A 20,683-nucleotide genomic window follows, 5' to 3' on the forward strand; every position below is an offset into this window, starting at 1 on the left:
AGAGGAAAATTACAGGTCAGATTAGGAAGTCTTTTGAGAGTCACAAAGATAACTTTAGAATTAATTCTTTAATTTATTCAATAAATATTCATTGAAGGACTACTTACTATGTGCTGAGCACTCTCCAAGCCCTGGGGATGAGGCAGTGAACATGGCAGGCAAAGTCTCTGCTTTCAGGGGGCTTATAGTCTAGTGGAGGACTTGATGGAACAGATTCGAGAATTTAAAGTCTGGTTTTCTTCTCTGCTCGGGTGAAGCACGGACAGTGGCTAGTAGAAAACGTCTCCTAGGCTTATCTCAGCCAGTCTTCTGCCTCCCAGCAGGATGATACCATGACAGGGGTTGGACCCCTATACTGTTTTGGAAACATTTCAGACAATGGGATTTCCTACTTTCCCCCTGTTGCCAATAGCATCTCATAACCTGAAAAGACTGCTCTCGGGTCTGGGGTTTTCCTAGAAGTATGAATAGTCCAGGTAGGAACGAGGTACAAATCCCTGCCTGTGTCAGTTTCTCATGGTATTTGGGAAGGGGTAAGAGCGAAACAGAAATTGAGAGAGAAGGGGGACGTTAACTGGTTAGTTCCCCTCACTCTACACTTCCCCTTGGAGAATTTTCCTGCCTAAGCCAAGGCCCATCTCCATTCCAGGCCTCAGGGAACCCACCAGAGCTCTGAAGGGAGAACACCTGAATTACAGTGCTCTCTCCCTTCTGGCATGATTTCCGCAAAGGCAGGAACAGAACGCCTGGAAAGCAGGTGCTTCTCTGGAGCTCCTGGGCACAGGAGGCCATACCTAAACAAAGACCCAATAGGCAACTGTCCAATTGGTATGGTGGCAGAATTCTAAGAGGGCTCCTGAGATTCCTGCCCCCTTGTGTATACATCCTGCATAACACTCCCTCCCACTGTGGGCAGGATGAGAGAATAAGAAGAGAGATCACTCCTATGTTTAGGTTGCCAATCAGTTGACCCTGAGTTCATCAAAAGGGAGGTCATCCTGGACGGCTTGACCTGATTAGGTGAATGCTTTAAAAGAAGGTAAAGCATCAGAGAGACACTCTTCTGGTGGCCTTGAAGGGGCAAACTAACCCATTGTGAAGACGGCCATATGGCTGAGAACAGCAGGAAGCTTCTATTGGGTTGTCGGAAAAGTCATGACGTATTTTTTCTATGTTTTTCGTTGCAAAAATGTATCATGACCTTTCCGACAACCCAATAGAAACTGAGGTCCTCAGTGTTATAATCTCAAGGAACTGAATTCTGCCAACAACAGAGCGCTTGGAAGAGAATCCCAAGCCTTATGTGAGATCGACACCTTGATTTCAGCCATGTGAGACCCCCAAGGAGAGAACCCAGCTGAACTGTGCCCAGACCACTGACCTACAGAACTGTGAGAAAATGAATGGGTGTTGTTGTAAGCTGCTAAGTTTGTGGTAACTTGCTATGCAGCCACAGATACATGACACGCTTGGTATGGTTTTCTAAGAGCACCTTGAAGTCCCCTACAATATGATGCCCATGAGGACTGGGAGAGCTTCCTGCTTTCTGTTTAAGGCCTTGTACCTTGTGAAATGCAAATACTTCTGGGAGGAGTCATGTAGGAAGCCACTTGGGCCATCCAAACCCTAATATGAATAAGCTTTCCAACTATCTTCAGAGAGGAGGGTTGATGTGGGGAGAGAGGCAGCATAACGTCACTAGGTGTGAAGATGGGTAAGGACACTGAATGGTGAGACTAGAAGAACTGAAGTCAGGATTGAGGAGGACATTCGTGTTACCTGGGATTGTCGCTGGGGATTGGGATTGTACCAGTGAGGTCTCCTGAGCTAGGGAGGGAATTGCTGGGGTTGTGAGGAGGCAGTCACTCCAGCTGCAGTCCCTGATGGGACGAGAGGAACAGGAAGTGGGCAGAAGGGTTCATTCTATTTAAGAATGAAATTTGGCCTTCCTGTCTGTACCCCTTCCCACCCGTGATCCTAGGGGAACATGGGAAGGATGATGTCCTTGCCTTTAGTTGTTTATCTCAGCCCACCTATCCTGATTCTTAGTTCAGGAATGACACTATGTGTAAATGCAGTGTATGGTTGTGAATAGGACATAATTTCAGGGCCCAGGAATGCTTTCTCACCTTTCAAACTTCCCTATGGACTGAGTGGAGCCCACAATGCTATCATTTGTCTACCCCCTTAGCATAGGACTTGTCCCTTATTTTAATGAAAAAAAATCCCCAGAAAGGGGCATGGTTAAATGTTATTGGCCATTCACATTTCAGGAGGAATATCTTCCTAGTCTTTTCCTGAGAGGTTCAGATAAGAGAGAAAAAGTAAGAGCATAGTAACCTAAGGGGGAGAAAAGACCATAGACACCGGACAGAGCTGAAAGGAGGTGAGTAGGGGCCTTGAAGACAAACTAATGCTATGTCAGACATTTTCCTGGGTTCAGATCTACCCAGACGAGGCAGCACGCCCACACCAGCCAGCCCCACCAAGCCCTGCCCTGGCTGTATAGCTCCCATGGCTGAGAACAGAGGTGACCTGAATTGTAGAGCATGGTAGCCTGGAGGGACTCCCACTTTTGAAACAGCCATCCATCATCCATCCACCCACCCATCCATCCATCATCCATCCACTTTTTTTGTTCAATTCACATTTATTGAGCACCTACCATTTGCCAGCCTTTGGGCTGGGTACTGGGAACACAGAGATGATCGAACCCCAACCTCAATTCTCATGATGCCCCTGGGGATAGGGACCACCCCAATGCACTGACATGAATGCCAAGAGGGAACGCAAGTAAACAGGAGTAGTAGCAACTTTGCTTTTAAAGCATTTCTGTTTAGTATTTTTTATTTTAAATATACACAAAAGTAGGAAGAATAGTGTAATAAACTGTCTTAAAAGCATCATCCAGGGCTGGCTGAGTGGTGCGTTGGTTAAGAGCTGGCTTGGGACACCAGCTCGGAACAGTAGGGCCCCGGTTCAGATCCCACATGAGAGCCAGTGACACTGCCCTCTACAGCTAAGATGGTGAACAACAACTCAACCTGGAGCTGGGCTGCTGTGAGTCGCCTGCGACGGCTAGACTGCAGCCCCTGCTGCAGTGGGCTGCCATAAGCTACGGTGTGTGGCCAGCAGCCAGCATGAGCGGCCAGCAGTGGGTGTGAGCTGCCAAGAGCCCCTTTGAGCGGCCATCCAGGGGCCGGCAACCCATCTGCCTCACCCAGGAAGAGTGCAATGATAATACCAACATGGGCCAGAGCGGCGATGTCCTTCACAACTAGACTGAAGAGCCAAAGAACAGCAACTTGTCTACTCCCCTTCCCCAATTCCCCAACACTGTTCCCCTCTTCCAATCCCCCAATAAAATCTTAAAACAAAAAGCATCACCCAGCTCCAACAATTTTTATTAATATTGTTTCATTTAACCCTTCCACGTTTTTGATGGAGTATTTTAATGCAAATTCAAGATACCATGCATTTCACCCATAAGTACTTCCATATGCATCTCTGATAGGGACATTTTTATATCACCGTGAAACCAGAAACATCTGACTACCATCAGCAACACCTCTCTCCCCTGCCCTGGGCCTCACCAAGCCCTGGAATCCAACTCTACATCCTACACTTCTAGGGGTCTCGCCAAGGACATGGTATCTCCTGCCATGACGTGCGTGCTAGTTTTCAGACCTGAGCCCCTCAGTGCCCTCCAGCTGTGCATTCCTGCAAAGCTTAGCCAGCTGGCTCCCTGAACTAATGGACAGCCACCAGCAATATATATATATTTGTTTGGGTTTTTTGTTTGTTTTTGTAAGCACAGTAAAACCCCTTGCCTAACTTCACTCCTCCTCCTCTCTGTCCTTGTTGCAGATTGAAATGCTAGAACACAAGTACGGGGGCCACTTGGTGTCCCGGCGTGCCGCTTGCACCATCCAAACCGCCTTCCGCCAGTACCAGCTCAGCAAGAACTTCGAGAAGATCCGCAACTCGCTCCTGGAGAGCCGCCTGCCGCGGCGGATCTCCTTGCGCAAGGTGCGTGCGCCGACGGCAGAGAGCCTGGCGGCTGAGAAGGCGCTCATGGAGGGCTATGGTCTCCTGGGACTACCGCTGGTGCGCTCGCCCTCCCTGCCGCCCACCTTCGCGGGCACGCTCACCGAGCTGGAGGACTCCTTCACCGAGCAGGTGCAGTCCCTCGCCAAGTCCATCGACGACGCTCTCAGCACCTGGAGCCTCAAGACCATGTGCTCCCTGCAGGAGAGCGGCGCTTACCAGATCCATCAGGCCCTGCACGCGGGCGCGGGGCCGCCAGGCCTGGAGGCGGAGATGCGCGATCAGGAGAGTGCCTGCCCGCGGCCCGGGGAAGAGGCTGCCGAGGCCGCCAGTCTGCCCCAGGGCCACAGCAGCACCCTCATGATGGCTTTCCGGGACGTCACCGTGCAGATCGCCAACCAGAACATCTCCGTCTCCTCCTCCACCGCTCTGTCGGTGGCCAACTGCCTGGGAGCACAGACATCCCAGGCCCCCGCAGAGTCTGCGGCGGGCCAAGCCCAGCAGGATGAGGCCCGGGGTCAGGAGGCTCCGGTGGCCCCCGCCGCGGGCCAGGGGGACGCGCCCGCCGAGATCACGTGCGCAGAGGCCGAAGCCGGCGGGGCCCTGAGCGCCAACCCGCCTGGGGCCACGGAGGCGGTGTTGGAGGAGGCTGGGGCAGCACAGGCAGAGGAGGAAGAAGAGGAGGAGGAGGCAGGGGAGGTGGGGAAAGGGGCAGAGGCCGGCGACAACTCGGAGCAGCTGAGCAGCAGCAGCACGTCTGCCAAGTCAGGCTCAGAAGTCTCTGCCTCGGCCTCCAAGGAGGCCCTGCAGGCCATGATCCTGAGCCTGCCGCGCTACCATTGTGAGAACCCGGCCAGCTGCAAGTCGCCCACGCTCTCCACCGACACGCTGCGCAAACGCCTCTACCGCATTGGGCTCAACCTCTTCAACATGTAAGTGAGCTCAGGCCCCAGAGCTGCGGGGCTTCCTGGGGAGGTCTCCGGGGAAGAAGAGGCGGGACCTGGACTGACAGGTTAGCAGCTGGGTGCCAGGTAATTTAGCGCATCATCCCAGTGTCCTCCCAGGTGGCGTCTGTGCCAGCTCCTTGACATACTGTGTACGAATACACATTTTATAATAGTTTTAATTGTTGTTAATTTATTTTGAGAAGGATTAGGTACAAAACAACATTTCAAACCCATACTTTCACCACTATACTGCTTAACATGAAGCTGGGGTTTGAAAAGTGAGAGAAAATACAGTATTAAGTACCTAATAGTACAGGTAGTATGAGGACTGAGCAAAAATCATCCAGGTAGGTTCTGAAGTTAGGAAAACACAACAATCTTGTAGAATTGATGAAGAAGAGAAACAGACAGTGAGCAAAGGAGAAAATGAGGAAAAATGGATGAGGGACTAGGGGAGAGGGGAGAGAGAAGAGACCTTTGTAAAGAGTACAGGTAGAAAGCCAGAGAGTGGGACAAAGGGGGGAGAAGGAGACTGGGAGAGCATGTGGAGCAACAGAGGTAGAGTACAAAGAGAATAGGGGACTGGAAGGAGAGAAATGAATGACTGCCAAGCCCAGAGCCCACAGCCAGAGTCCCCAGCCGAACCTTGCCTTGCAACCAAAATATATACAGCCAGTGGCAAGCAGAGGGCACACACATGCCCCTCCCATGGCAATTTCAAGTATATGAGGCGCTGACCTCCACACTCCACTCACCCCTTTCTTCACAGCCCTGAGCCAGGAAACACAACATCCCTCCTGCCCACACATGTTATTTACTGAGTGCCAGGCACTGTGGATACAAGGATGTGTAAGACACAGCCCCTGGTCTCAAGAAGCTTTTATCTTAGGGAGAAAAGCGACTGTTCACAAAGCATCCACAATCTTCCCAACAATATTAGAGATAGCATTTTTATGCCGTTTTACAGAAAGGGAAACAGGCTCACACAAGAAAGGTGAGTTACACACTGTGGAACAGCTAGTAAGCAACAGACTTGGATGAAGCCAGATTTGTCTGACTCCCAATCCATTGCTTTTTCTTATATTATACATCAGGCTGCCCTCCTGGTGAGCACAGCCCCCACCTGACACATGCATGGCATCACTCTGGTGTGCACACAGATGCTCCCACAGATACCGGTATCCCTCAAGACAGTGGTTTTCAAACTATCTTTAGTGAAAGACCAGTTTGGTTTTTTACCCAGTACATTGTGGGTCAATACTTTTGTGAAATACAATAAAAATGAACTGCTAGAAAAACAATCACATGCTTAGTTGTCTTGAAAACGTCAAAGTGCAATGAAAGGTTCTAAATGCTTACCCTCTATTTCTGTACTTATCTTCTCCTGGACCAGTAAGAAACAATTCAGGGAGCAGCCTGAATTTGCTGGCCACACTATGAGTGCATTGCCTTAAGACACAGCACCCACACACACAGACTCCAGCTTGAGAAAGGAAATGCTGGAGAGCAGGACTCTGGTGTGCCCACCATTGACAGGGGAGAGGGGGTATGGGCGAGATCTCACCTCTGTTTTCTAATCTCATCCTCTCCAAATTCCAAGGTGGGTGCTGCATATAGACAATAGGATATAGGCAGAAAGGACCTGGGGGACCTCTTGGCAGGCCTTGGGGACCTCAGGGTAAGATTCCATGGGAGTGAGGCAGGAACAGAGAAGGGACACCTCTTTGCCTGCTCTGGAATTCACTTTGCTTGGCCAGACCTCCCTTTCCGTCTTCTGGCTCCATGCTATCTTCACTCCTGTGTGGGGAGGTTCAGGACAGTGAGGCTCTGGTGAGTGAGGCTTCTGGTGGGGAACCCCTCTGCAACAGAAGGAATCCTGGCACTTTCTGGGAACTCATTCCAAGGACCTCCAGGCACTTTTATGGGTTCCATGGGCTGAAATAAAGGGAGGAAAGAAGTCATGGATGGCCTTGGCTCACTCTCTACTCCTTTTCCCCACCCCCACCCCACCCCCAGAAACCCGGACAAGGGCATCCAGTTCCTAATCTCACGTGGCTTCATCCCTGATACCCCCATTGGAGTGGCCCATTTCCTGCTCCAGCGTAAGGGCCTCAGCCGGCAGATGATTGGAGAGTTCCTGGGCAATAGCAAGAAGCAGTTCAACCGCGATGTGCTGGAGTGAGTACCCCACCCTCGGGGCTCCCCTCCTCCTCTAAGCCTCCCTCCTTCTCATTCCATCCCACCTTACCTGCCCAGGATCTCCTAGGAGCCCTGGGACATTAGATGGGGAAAGACTCAGGGCAGGGAGTGGGACCTGGGAAGTCTTGGCCATTTCCCAGAAATTTTCACTCCAGCCCTATCAGCTTCCTGATTGGCCCCAGGAACCAGAATCCCTATGGCTTTTAGCCAATCACCACATCTTGACTAGCTTCTGTTTCCTCTGGAAGATCATTCATTTATTGAGTTCCCTGTGCACAGGTCAGCATTGGCACAGGAATAGTCAAGGGAGACAAAACCGCCTTCCTCTCCGCTACTCTCAGGGGCGAGAGAAGGAGCCTAGAAGAGAAAAGGGGCCATGTCAGTGCTGGGTCCACCTCCGCCTGATGAGCAGGTCCCTCAGCCCACCGTCTCCCTGCCACCTGCCCAGGCCCCAGAACTCCCACAAGCATCCATCTGCCTCTTTGCACCCCCCCCCCAAGCTCTTTTTTCATATTGGTGGTGGCAAACATGAGGCAGAAGAAAGGTGTTAGACTGAGGGATTTTGGAGCAAGAAAATGCTATGATTCCACAAAGATAGAATGACCACCAAAATCACAACAGTCAAAGAAAACAGTTTCAAAGTCTAGTAGATAGGGGGTGGGATGGGGGGCTGCCTTTGCTAGTGCTCAGCTTTGTCAGTGTGAACAGGTGAGAATCTTCACACTCGCTCCGCATTTGGAGCTGCAGGGGAGAGGTGAGGAGCAGGGCCTTGGAGCCACCCTCTCCCCTGGCAAAGAGGGAGCGAGGCTCCAGGAGGTCTGCTGTAGGCCCCTGCCACTCCCCTGAAGTCCCTTCTCTCTTCCACTAGGACCCCTAGGCTCAGTTGTTCTTGAAGGTCACCATTCTGTAGGGAGCCACCCCCACTTCTCTCCCCTCTTTCTCCTTGGGTACAGTCAGCAGAAGTGTTTCCCCAGAGGTCCTGATCAGTCCTTTTTGTCCTGATCAAGGGCATGGAAACGTGGGAGCCACTCAGCCTGACTGGCAAGGTTGTGAATGTCCCTGGAGTGGGAGGTCAGAGACCTGGCGTCATTTAAGGAGCAGCCTTGGTGCTGTGTCTTTGCCTGTGTTTCCATGACTGTAGAGTGGGGATGTTGGATGATGAGGGCTGGACCAGTTGTCCCCTGGAATCCCTGTCACATTCCTAAATTCACTGATAGGGTGGTTGTCTAACCAAGTACAGCCGGAAGAGTAGGGGCTAGGACCATCTGAGGGACCTTGAAACCCCAGATGGAACCTTAGTTGGCAGAACCCAGTTCCTGCCTCTAACTCTCGGTGGCCTTGGGCAATTTGCTGTCCCTCTCAGAACTGGTGGTTGAGATGCTCTGAGTCCCTTGCAAAGGAAAGTAAACGGGTAAATGTGCAGCATTTCCCTTTCACCCTCCTTTCTTCTCCCTCGGCCTCTGGAACCCCTTTCCCTTTACCACCCTTTTCTTTCCCTTTACCACCACCCCGGCTGTGTAGGGTGCCCTGAGGAATGGATAGAAGAGAAAGACCAAGCTTTCCAGGCTCCTTCCTTTCCCTGTTTTTCCTCCACCTGGTTCACCTCTCTGGCCTTTTCACTGGCTTTGTCCCCTTTCCATTCTGTGGGAGGGTGAGTAGAGAGGCTGTGCCCTATTGCTTCATTCTTTCGGGCTGCTCCACACCCCCTGGGTCACCCTGGGTTATCTCTGCTCTGGGACGGGGGCGACTGCTTCACTCACAGGCCCTGACTGTCTGCTCTGCTCTCTTCTGCCTCCCCAATCTCTATGTCCTGTATTCCTAACCTGCCAGGCCCACATTGGCTGGAAATGCTGGAAACACACGGTTTTTCTCCAGCCCAGGTCGTGCTGAGCTACACAATGGAAACTAATTACCATCCTCCCTGGGAGACTGAGTGTGTGGGCTGGAGACTCAAACCAGCTGCAGCCTGTGCTGGGAAGGGAGCGAGGCTGGGGATGGGTAGCAGCTGAGGCAGGGTCAGGCCTGGCCTGAGGGGACAGTGGTGGGAGAGGAGAAATGTCTGGACCTGAGAGAAAGGGCCCACCTCTGAACCTGGCTGTGCTCCTAACACGCTGTGTAGCTTTTGCAAGTCACTTCTCAAGGGCTTGATTTCCTCACCTGTAAAACAAGAGGGTTGGGCTGCGTGATCTCCAAGGTCCCTCCAACTCCTACGAATCTATCATCTTTCCCATTCTTTAGTGATTTGTAGCACACTGGCATCGTGCAGTCATTTGTCCTGAACATGGAGGCCAGGCTTCGTCATCCTGCCAGAGCGTCCCTCAGACTCCAGGGCAGTGCTGAGGCACCTGAGCTCATGGCGGAACAAGATGACCACTCGTCATTCATTCAGTAAACTCTGAATGCCTACCATGTGGTGGGAATGGGGCTGAACTGGCCATCCCGTGTGTGTCTGTGGGATGTGGGGAGGAATAAGCATGGCTCGTGGCCTCAGAAAACTTACAGATTCAGGTGTCAACTGGGAGAGAACAATGGAAAAGCATGGAAAGGGAGGCAAGGAACCGAGAAAGCTCCAGGGGGCACTGTGTGGGTTTGGGAAGGGCTGAGTACAGAGCTGAGCCCTGATACTGCCCCAGTGAAAGCTTTATTCTGCTGCCACACAGGCCCTGGGCTCTGAGGTTCTGGCACATTCAGCCGCTGCACACGACAGGTCCACAGAAAGGAGCCTTCCTCCCCCAAGTCCTCAGTTTGCTGACCTCCTGGTTTGTCGCCTGCAAAGCGCCAGAAGAAAAAAGGTGGAGAAGCAGGAAGAAGCAGGCACTAGCAGGGGAGCCAGGTGCTGGGGGCTTGGCGTGTCCCTGCCGCTCAAGCCAACTGTCCTGCAACCTTTCAGGATCCTCAGCCTCTTCCTTACTCTCACCAGAGAAAACACACAATAGCAAAGTCACCTGGGGCCGTTTTGTCCAAGCCTGGAAGGCTTCATTGGGATTCTACACGGCTCCCCTGCCCTCGCCTGGTGACATTCAGCAAGCCACATCCGTTCTGTACAAAGCTGTTTGCTGAATAAAAGGACATAAATCACCCATCCCTTTGGAGACTGAGACAACACAAGCCACAGCATTCTCCAAGACAGGAAGGGGAGAGGCTGAAAGCTTCTGGAAGGGGAAAGGGCGGGACCCCCAACTCTTGTGCCTGTGGGGGACAGGAAGAGGGGCTGAGCAAAACCCACCTAAGCACTGACCTGTGTCTGAGCATCACAGATGCGGTGACATTTGCCTCTAGAATCAGTTCCTCGGTGCTCTTAGAGGCTGACCTCTCCATCCCTCTGTGTCCTACTTCCATAGAAGACACATTCCAAGAAGGAATGTGTTCAAGATTTATTCAAATAATAATAGAAGGCATTCTGAGCTCAAAGGGCCATGTCCGTTTGTGTTTACCTGGAAAGGGTATTTTTTTTAAAGGGGAAACCAGCCTCAGTTTCCTAATTTGTCAGGTGGGGGTAATAGTACCTACCTCATATGAATTGAAATTTTAAAATATATATAAAGTGCTTAACTCATCGAACCTGATGCTTAGTAAGTTTTTAAAAACTGTTAGCTATTTCTATTATTATCTTTCCCACTTGAAAGCACAAGGCATTAGAAACACCACCACACCTCCCCACCCGCATCACGGGAAACCTCAGATTCTTCAGGTCAGGTTTGAGATCGAGTCTATTCCCCAGACAACAAGAGCTTCTGGGCCTCTGGGGAAGAGAGGGAGTTCTTTGGGAGCCGTGCTGTGCTCTGAGGAAGTCCTCTCGTTGCTGAGGAGAGAAGGCAGTGGCCAGCCTGGCCCAGGGGCGGACAGCAGCTGGGATGAGGGTCCTTTGGCACTGGAAGCTTCTCCCTCTCGATTGTCACACGGCTGGGAAATTTGGCTCTGCTCTATTTCCTTTCTGAAATGTTCACTTCAGCAGGTTTGAAGGCCAGTGGATGGGGAACTGTTCCATGCTGGCTGTGCGTGGTCTCTTTCCTGGCCTGGTGGTCCAGTATGAATTTCTACGTGGAGTGCATCAGTATTTGTCACTTCCACAGAAATGCACGAAGGGCAGCTTTTGCCAGGAGAAGTTCCCTGGGTGTTTCTTCTCTCTGTGTCTACTCCATTCTTTGTTAGATATTAGAGTTTGACATTTTAGTCAACTTTCATTATTTCATTTCCATAGAAATGTGTTAGCCAGAGTGTAACAGATTTGTTTTTAGAGGACATTCAGAAATGAAGACAGATTGTCAAGCTCAACAGGCTGGAAGGCTCTGGCCTTTCATCACTGGGAAGAAATTATTTGAGAAGATCCTGCTCATTGTGCCATGTGTAACCTCAGCACAGTTGCCTTGTTCCTGAGGAATTCCACAAGGAAGAGGAGAGCCGGCTGGGGCCCAGGCAGACCCGTATGGGTCTGGAGGAAGGTGGAAAGAGGCCCCGGGGCAGAAGAGAGAGAGACTTGGGGTTATTTCCACTGCTCTGAAAACTCGATCCTGCCTCCACCCAGAGGAATGGAAGGAGAGGGTCTCTTCTAAAAGTGATGTCTTGGGGTTTTATGGCGTTGACCTCTTACCTCTCCAGTGCCCTTCTCCCATCCCCAACCACCCACCCCACCAACACACACACACACACACACACACACACACACACGAACTACTAAATGATAGCAACAAGATTCAAACCCAAGGGCATCTGACACCAAAGGCCTGACTTCTCATTTCACCCACTGTTATTGACATAGAGCAGTGGTTCATAAAGTGTGGTCCACGGAACAGCAGCAGCACCTGGAAACTTGTTAGCAATATCAGTTCTCAGACTCCACCCCAGACCCACTGAGTCAGAAACTCTGGGGGCAGCATTTTGTGTGTTAATAAACCTGTCAGGAGATTCTGATGCCTGCTCAAGTTTGAGATCCACTGGCAAGTAGGGATGCTGCCAGGCCCAGCAAAAGGAAAGTCACCTCAGGCATCCACATTGACTTTTAATGTGTTTGGATAGTTTAAACTGAGTTCTTTCAGTTTTTTCACCCTTGCGGGATGACTGGCAGGCATCTCTTCTGAGGCCCCCTCAAATGAGATTTTCTTTCTCCTCATGTCGTCACCAGGAGCTGGCAGCTCGGCCGGCTTTGGCTTCCTTCTGCTCTATTTTTTTAGCCACACTGCGCTTTTCCAGGAAGCCTTGACCTTTGTCGGGCACGTTATGAGTTCCAGCTAACAAAAATAACTCTGGCGGATGGGGATATTTTTAATTGAATTGTATGAGCCAAGAACTGCAGAAATAAAACCAGGGTTCCTGCATTCCGCAGCAGTGGGCGGTTTCATTTTCCACCCTCATCCTGAAACCTGGGCGCAGTCTCTGCCCGGAGCACAAGTCCCACGTCTGCTGCGCTCACACCTCTTCCGGCCTTGGCCTATACCTTCCAGATCTCCGCTGTCTCTTCTGGCCAATTAGAAATCCCTGCAGCTATCATTACCTAGTTTCAGCTCCCAACCAGTTCTTTTGTCTGCCAGACTGTCTTGCTATCATAAAAAAAAAAAGTTGAGATGACGAAATTCATTTTGATCATAGATCATTTTGATCTCCCTGCAGCACAAACCGATTCCACGCACAAATAAGTGTTAAGCCATTTTATGCAACATTGTACCTGTTTCATACAGATGCAGGGGGCGTCTGTGTGATGTGCTCCCTGCCCTTGCGCGGGACTTGCTGCAGCCCCTGCAGACACCCACAGAAAAGCGGGGAGCCTGAGCAGAAGCCGCACCACAGCACTTGTGACTCACTCGCCCATCGGTGGCACCTGCTGAGTCAGGTCCAGACATGCTGGGCTGACAGCTATCTCATCAGCCCCGGTTTGCCCAGATCTCATCACTAACTCACTTGCATATGCCACTGAAGGAAGAGGGGAGCACGTGCACGCCACACGGCTGCACTGCCTGCAGTCTGGAATCCCCGGGGCCGCTTCCCTGGCAGCTTGTCCAGGTCTCTGGGTCAGCGCCGAATGATCCTGCAGAGTGGGTGGGCAGGTCAGGGATCCTGGACCGCTGGGCAGAGTTTCCAAAGGCACAGGCCACTGGGCTCCTCCCCCAGCTGACCACAGTTGCTCAAGGTTTCATTCATTCACTCAGTTGGTCTTTCACTCATCCATACATCCTACAGATGTTTATTGAATTCATATATACCCCAGGGATGCAGAGATGAGAAGAACTGCCTCTTCACGAAGGAGCACATAGCCTAGTGGGAGAACAGACAGGTAAACATTAGGACACGGGAGACAACCGCAGTGGGAGACAGAAGGCATACCCAGGACTCAGTGGTGGTCGAGGAAGACTCCTGGAGAGACTGGTAACTAAAGAGAGGCCTGCAGGATTGGGGTTGGGGGGCAAGAAGAAAGAACAGCATGTCCAAAGGTGTGGAGGTGTGTTAGGGAGACTACATACTGGGAAGCAGTATGCCAAAGGGGCAGGAGAAGCTGGGAGGCTCAAAGGGCCTGGCTTGCTTTGCCAAGGAATTCGGGTTCCTACAAGGGATGTGGGAAGCCCTTGAAAGAATGTAAGCAGAGGAGTGAGTGACAGGACCAAATGGGCAGGTGTCCTAGAGGGATTGTTCTAGAAGACTATTTGAAGGCAGGGAGGCTGGATAGGAAGCTACTGCAGTCACATTGTGGAGAAATGATGAGCTAAATATCAGCAGTGGCCTCAGGGAGGGTAGACGTCTGTGGAGCCCAGAGGCATGGAGAAGCCGCTGGGCCTGGTGACCGGGTAGGAGGAGAACTCAGGGCCAGCTTACAGTGGACAGCCTCCTGAGCTCAGTCTTTGCATGTGAATGTGGTAGCGTTTCAGGCCCAGTACAATAATTTGTGCAAATTATACTAAATAAACATGCGTATATTTTCAGTTTTGTGGGGGAGGGAGATGCTGGGTGTGGGGACATTTAATCTGAAGAATTCCTCAAACCAGACAGTGTCAAATATTTGCTGAGAACCAGTTAAAATATTAAATACCAGGTAAAACATAAACTATATGCAACCTGACTTCTCTGCCAGAAATGCTACCACAACCTATGTTCGTGTGAGTATTGCACATAAGCAACATTCAGACAGGGCGCCCAGATGAAACCAGCAGGCAGAACTCAGAAGGGGCTGATTAAGCTCCAATCGAATGATAGTTTCCATGAGCGCCCCACACTCAGCAGCACCATCGCTTAGCATGGTCTTTTATAGACAGTACAGATCAACCAAAAAGAAAATGAACTAGTTAGTGACTAATAATAAAATAATAAGGGTGAACCCATCACAAGAGGTAAACGCAAGTGTTGTCAGTATGCAGTCAGACTTTAGAGCCATTGGAACAGGTGAGGTCATTGAGAGAAAAGTTGTTGAGAGGGAGAAGGGGCCTAGTGGCCAGCCCTGAGTGAGAGGCCAGGTAGAGGAGGAGGAAGAGGAGGAAACCCATGATGGCGGAAGGGCGCCTCCAGAGAGGAAAGAGTGACCTAGGGGAGGATGGTGTGATGGAAGCAGGAGAGGGGAGTGTTTTAAGAAGGGAGTGATTAACCGTGGTGATGCTGCCAAGAGGCTGGGGGGATGAGGACAGAAGCTGGTGCCCTTGGACTTGGCAACCTGGTGGCCAGTGCTGACCTTGACAAGAGAAGTTTTAGTGGAATGCTGGGAGTAGATGGTTGGCTGGAGAGGGTTGAGAAACAAGTGGGATTGAGAAAGTAGAGACAGCACACTCGGAATGCCTTCTAGAAATTCGGCTATAAAGAGGAATAGAAAAAAGGGGTATTTACTGGAAAGCAAAGAAGGGTCAAGACAGGGTTTTAATTTGTAAAATAGAAAAGAGAAGAATTTAGGTGCTAATGAAAATGATTGAGTAGAGAGGAAAAAATTGATACTATATGAAAGAACACCTCAAACTTAGGGTGTCCAAAACTGGAGTCTGTATCTCTCCTCCAGCATCTGTGTCCACCCCATATCGTCTCATCTTAAAAAATGGGCACCAGGCCCCCAGGTGCTCAAGCCAGAGCTCTGAGACTCATCGTTGACTTCATTTCCTCACTTCCCACATCCCCTCCATCACCTAGTCCCATCTTTTCTTCTCCTGAGATGTATCTCTGCTCATCCAGGCACCATCATCTCTAACTTGGACTCTGCAGTAGCATCCTACCTGGGCCTCTGCTTCATTCTTGTTCCCAGCCCTCCTTTTTCCAGTCACTCTCTCCCCAACAGTCAGAGATGCCTTCTTAAAACAAACTGCATCATATCACTCCTCTGTTTGAATCTTTCTATCGTCTCCCACTGTGTTCAGGGTTAACTCACAGAGCTCTGACTGGTCCAGCCCCTGCCCACCTCCTTGCCCCACAGCCCTCCATGCTCCATTCTCCCCTTTACTCTCTGTGTTGCAGCCTCATTGACCCTTTCTAGGTCCTTGAAAGTTGTTTCTTACCCCAGGGCCTTGGCATATGCTCCCCCCCTCCCCGCCCCCTGCTTGAAGTTCCCCTTCACCCCACATCTTCCCTTGGTCAGCTCCCACTCATCTTTCAAACCTCAGCTCAAATGTCACATCCCCAAAGAGGCCTTTCTAAACACCCCAATGTGAAATACGTCTTTGTCCTCTCATGGAGCCCGGTCCTTTGCCTCCATAGGACTCATCACAATGATAATGAAATAATTATGTTGAACTCTGTGTTTAATGTTCATCTCTCTCATTAGGACAGGGTCTGAGTTGTTTACACTTATACCAGGTTTCAGCATAGCATCTTACACACAGGAGGCATTCAGTGCATGTTTGTCAGAAGAAAGAAGGAAGGAAGGGAGGAAGAAAGGAAGGGAGGAAGGGAGGGAGGAAGGGAGGAAGGACAGGCAGGCAGGCCAGAAAGGGGAAGGTAGGAAGGAGGTCAGGGGTTTGGTCCCCTGCTGTGGGCTCTGTGTGCCCAGGCCAGCTCTGAAACTGCAGGGTGGCCACACAATCTCATGCTGACTGCTGACAGTGAAATGGCTCCTCACACATGACTCTATGACTGTGTCCAGTTGTCCCCCCTTGGACCCTCACAGACTCCCATCAGACGTCTGGGTAAGGTAGCAGCCCTCAGAGAAACGTTAACACCAGCCACCGAGAGCGGGCAAGGCCAGCAAGGGATGTGATGTATGCAGTCACCCTGCAGGGGGAGCTCTCTTGTGAACTTCAGTTTCCTCATATGTAATTTTAAAATAACATGATAATGGTTGCTATCGCACAGGATTGAGAAAATCAAGTCACTGCACACTTAGTGAGGCACTAAGAACAATATCAGGAAATGAGAGTGCAGAAGGAGCTCCCCCACTGGTGTTAGGACCACCTTCTGTAAAATGGGGAGATTATACACCAGAAAATACCACTGAGAAACATGTGAAGTTTTCACCTTAAAGATAATAAAAAAGGAGAGATAGTTATTGGTTGTCCTGGGTGGAGACCTCAGGATGGATTTGGAAAACTGTCAGCAATTTGCTCCCCACGAAGATTCCAGGGTAACAAAGAAAGATGGGGAGATTTTAAGTGCTGCTAGATACTACAGAGTAAGAGAAGGCCAAGGAAGTCCTGAGAGGTTCACATGGCCAAACCCCAAATCTACAGAGAGGAAGAGATTTGTCTCCTAAGGGGTAATAGTGCCTTTCCACCATTCAACAGTTTCTTCCCTTCCATCTGGGGGTTCTGCAGAAAACAGTGAGATTTTTTTCCCTTAGGATGTGAGAACCTAGGACACCAGCTGCCCATCACATGCTGCTGCCCCATGGTGGCAGTTATAGAGAGGAAGGCATGAAGTTTGTGTGTGTGTGTGTGTGTGTGTGTGTGTGTGTGTGTGTGTGTGTGTGGTAAGGGACTGCAACTGTCTGTACCTCCCTCCATCTCTCCCTTACCACCTCTACCACAAAAGCAGCCCCTGGAGCTGGAGGGTACACATGTGTCTCCATGAGCTGCTGCCCTGATGGCCCATGAGTTGCTGGACTCACATTTTAAAAACCTCCATATAGGCCAATTCCCTCCTACCCTTACACTCATCTCAGCTATTGGTTTTCAATTTTTAAGAATTGCCTAGACAGCTTGTGAAGCATGCTGATTCCCAGGCCCAGCCTCTAAGAATTCTAGTCGGTAGATCTGAGGTGGGGTTCGGGGATCCACATTTTAACAAGCTTTCTTGTAACTCTTCCATGGGGTCCTCACAGGTGTAAGATGTAGACTCTCCTCCCCTGAAGTCTTCCCCATCCCCATGGCTGTGATTGATTTATTCAGCTCTCCCCATTCTGTGGGCTGGCATTTCCACCTGGCTGCATCTTTCGTCCCAGTCCTTGACTCTCAGGCTCTGGGCTCATTACTGGAGCTCTTATCCGCAGCCCGAGCAAGCGAGTGAGCGGGCTGCATGTCACCTGAGTGCAAGGCTGGAAACTAGGCCATCGTGCTTGGCCGAGCAGATCCCCCTCTCCCAGCAGCTGCTCCACCGCCTCCTCCTGTTGTGTCCCCACAGTGCCTGGGCCTTTGGGCACTCACCCTCCTCATCATGGAGGGAGGACAGAGGCTCTGGGAGGGACCCCGATGAGGGACGCAGAGTGCCAGGAACTCAGGGACCTGTAGGGATAGGGTGAGGGCCAGGAGGAAGAAGGTACACAGACTGATAGGGGCAAGTCCTGGGGGGCAGCTGGACACCAGACCAGAGGACTCAGGAACATTCTGGGGTCCACCATGGAGTCAGGCCTCTTGGTCAGGGTTGGCCAGACTGGGGTTCATTGCCCTCCCCGTTGGCCTTGCAAGAGTCAGGGTGGGGGACCCTGGGGTAAAAGGCTGCAATGTGGCCCACGCAGTCCAGTCTTTGGTGTTGTCTTCCCCTCATTGCCTGTCATTGTCGTCATCTTCATATTCTTCTTCTCCTCCTTCTTGTTTCTCTCTCCACCCCCCTCCTTTTTGTTGGTCTGTCTCTCTCTCTTCCTAGCTTTGACGTCTTACCTCTCTTTCCCTCTCTTTGTCTCTTTCCTTATTCTCTGCCTCTCTCACATGACTCTCTGTGTCCTGTGTCTCACTGTCTGCGTGTCTCTGTCTCCTCCCTCCCTCGCCTGTCTCCCTGGCTCAAGAATGACTGCACTGGTTTACCTTCTCCAGACAGATGGTGTCCCTGTGTGGTTTAGTCATGCTGGATGCATAACTCTTGACTGACAAGGACCTGAAGGTGGGGCCCCAAGATGCTTTGCTCAGATCTCGCGTTCCACTGGGGAGGGACTCCGGGAGGAGGCAGCAGGAACTGCCAAGAAATCAGGCTGGACCTGGGGACCCCTACTACCCAGTTGTCCATCTCAAATGCTCAGACACTGACATTGCCAGTTCTCATGCTTGGGCCAAGTTCTTGCCGCTGCCGCCTCTTCCCAGTCCCAGCCACTCACCCACTCACTATCCTATCTCAAGAGAAAGCTGGGTTTGACCCAGCCAAGGACAGGCTCCCAGCCTGGTGATGCTCATCCTCCCGGACTTTGGAGGGTAGAGGAAGGAGAGCACCTTCTAGCCCTTCCCTCTCTAGGAGTTCTCAGTGATGCTCTCTCCCCCTTGGTCTCCCTGAAAGGAGTGGGGGAGGCAGAAACCCAGGCCCAAGATCACCACCATGTGGGCGTCTCCCCTTGCTTTCTCCTAAAAATTGGCAACAGAGCCATAGCTGAGTTGAGATCTCTGTGCAGGAGCTGGGGTGATGGCAGAAGTAGGGCCTGCTCAGGGCTCATCTCTCTGCCCAGGCAGCCACTCAGCAAATGTTTCCTGAGTGGTGAGCTGGGCCTGAGCCACAGGCTGGGCTCATGCCTTCCATGGGCTGGCAGGCAGGCAGTGAACAGGCCAGTGATGCCTGGGGTCAGATGCTGTGGCAGATTGTCCAGGAGCTGTAGTAGCGGAGAGGGAGTTGCTCATAGGGCAGCGAGGGGCTGGGTATGAAATGACCAGGAGAGAGGAGATTGGAATACAGCACCAGTGCAGAAAGGGAGGAACCTGTCCTGAAAGCCTTGTTGGCACGTGTGAGCTTTTGCAATTCTTAGGTAGAATTAGGTCTGTGGCTTTGCCGGGCCTGGATTCCTGCCTTGCTGCTCACATTCCTGGGAACAGGCACTCCAACAGAGGGTACGGCAGGACGAGGTGAGGGCTGGATGGGTCCTGGCTCCAGACCCTGTGGAAGGGTGGGGCCCCAGGAGCAGGCCAAGCCAGATGAGTGAGGCTGCCTAGTGCTGGTGACTAGTCTGTGCCCCCCACTTCCTCCTCCCCTCACACACAGAAAGGCACCATTCAGAGGCAAACTCTCCGGGGATAGAGGTGGCATTTCAGAGGCGGAGGTGCCCTTGGAGAGCAGGCCTCTGACCTTCCTTCTCAGAAGAGGAAAATGAGGCTCCAAGCAGTGAGTCTGTAACAAGAGATTCATGGTTGGCCCAGGCCCAGAATCTGGCTGTGTTTTCCGCTCTGTCCCCTCCCATGTTAAGCCGATTTGTCATTTCCTCTCAATGGCTACAGCTTCCCCTGAAAGCTGAGGCTCCTTGGCTGTGAATGAAGGACCTGGGAGCCTACAGCAGAACTGGCAGGGCGGTGCAGGAGGCCATTCAGTCACATAGAAACGAAAAAACGGGACCAGGAAAGGGAAGCTAGGGAGACACACAGGCTCCTAACAGGTCTTTAGATAGAAGAATAAGTTGTGTTTACGCACATCTGAAACCTTTGTTTGACCCAGAGAGGCTCTGAGGCTAAGAAGAAAGAACTGGGCTTTGGAGGTTCAGCCTCCTCCCAGTTCTGTGGCCTTGGGCACCCAGCAGCCTCTCTGGGCCTCAGGTACCCAGCTGTGAACTGGAGACAACAATCAGCCATCTGCCTCACAGGCCATATTGTGTTAGAGGAGAGATGTGACAAATGGTCTCTTAGGTTGTTAAAGGGAAATCCCTGGGGGGTGAGTAAGGTGTATGAGTGTGTGTGTGTGTGTGGGGGGGGTCTGTCTCCTCCTAGTTGTTCCAAAGATCAAAAGTCCCTGCCCCAGCCCAGCGTGGGCTGCCCCTTACTCTTAGCTCCAATGAGCTGGGAGGTTAGGGGCCGGCCTCTCATCCTGAGCCTCCTCTCACCACCCTCAGCTGCGTGGTGGACGAGATGGACTTCTCCAGTATGGAGCTGGATGAGGCTCTGCGCAAGTTCCAGGCGCACATCCGTGTGCAGGGGGAAGCCCAGAAGGTGGAGCGGCTCATAGAGGCCTTCAGGTAGGACCCCCTTTTCAACCCCCTCCTTCAAACACCCCTCAAAACACACACCTAGAGTATGGGGGACACAGAACTGCTATTGGGCCTGGGGAACAGGAGATGCTGGAGGGTCTGTCGGGGGCTGGGAGAAGCCCTCCTGGGGAGGCGGAAAGGTGGGCTGGGCTGGATAGAAAGGAGGGAAGGGACGGGGAGGGAAGGGACCCCTGGAGCTCTCCAAGCTGGAGCAGCACTGGGCCTC

At 51.7% G+C, this 20,683-nt stretch overlaps 1 protein-coding gene across 1 annotated transcript in view; it reads left to right on the top strand.

Annotated features, from left to right (window-relative positions):
* IQSEC3 (IQ motif and Sec7 domain ArfGEF 3) overlaps positions 1-20,683 on the top strand; it is a 121,678-nt gene that overhangs the window by 78,350 nt on the left and 22,645 nt on the right. Inside the window, 3 exon segments of the mRNA XM_019654044.1 lie at positions 3,868-4,979; positions 7,011-7,172; positions 20,323-20,445. Of these exon segments, the coding sequence (XP_019509589.1) occupies positions 3,868-4,979; positions 7,011-7,172; positions 20,323-20,445 (1,397 nt within the window).

The sequence above is a fragment of the Hipposideros armiger genome, unplaced genomic scaffold (genome assembly GCF_001890085.2).
Source record: "Hipposideros armiger isolate ML-2016 unplaced genomic scaffold, ASM189008v1 scaffold_213, whole genome shotgun sequence".
Lineage (NCBI taxonomy): Eukaryota > Metazoa > Chordata > Mammalia > Chiroptera > Hipposideridae > Hipposideros > Hipposideros armiger.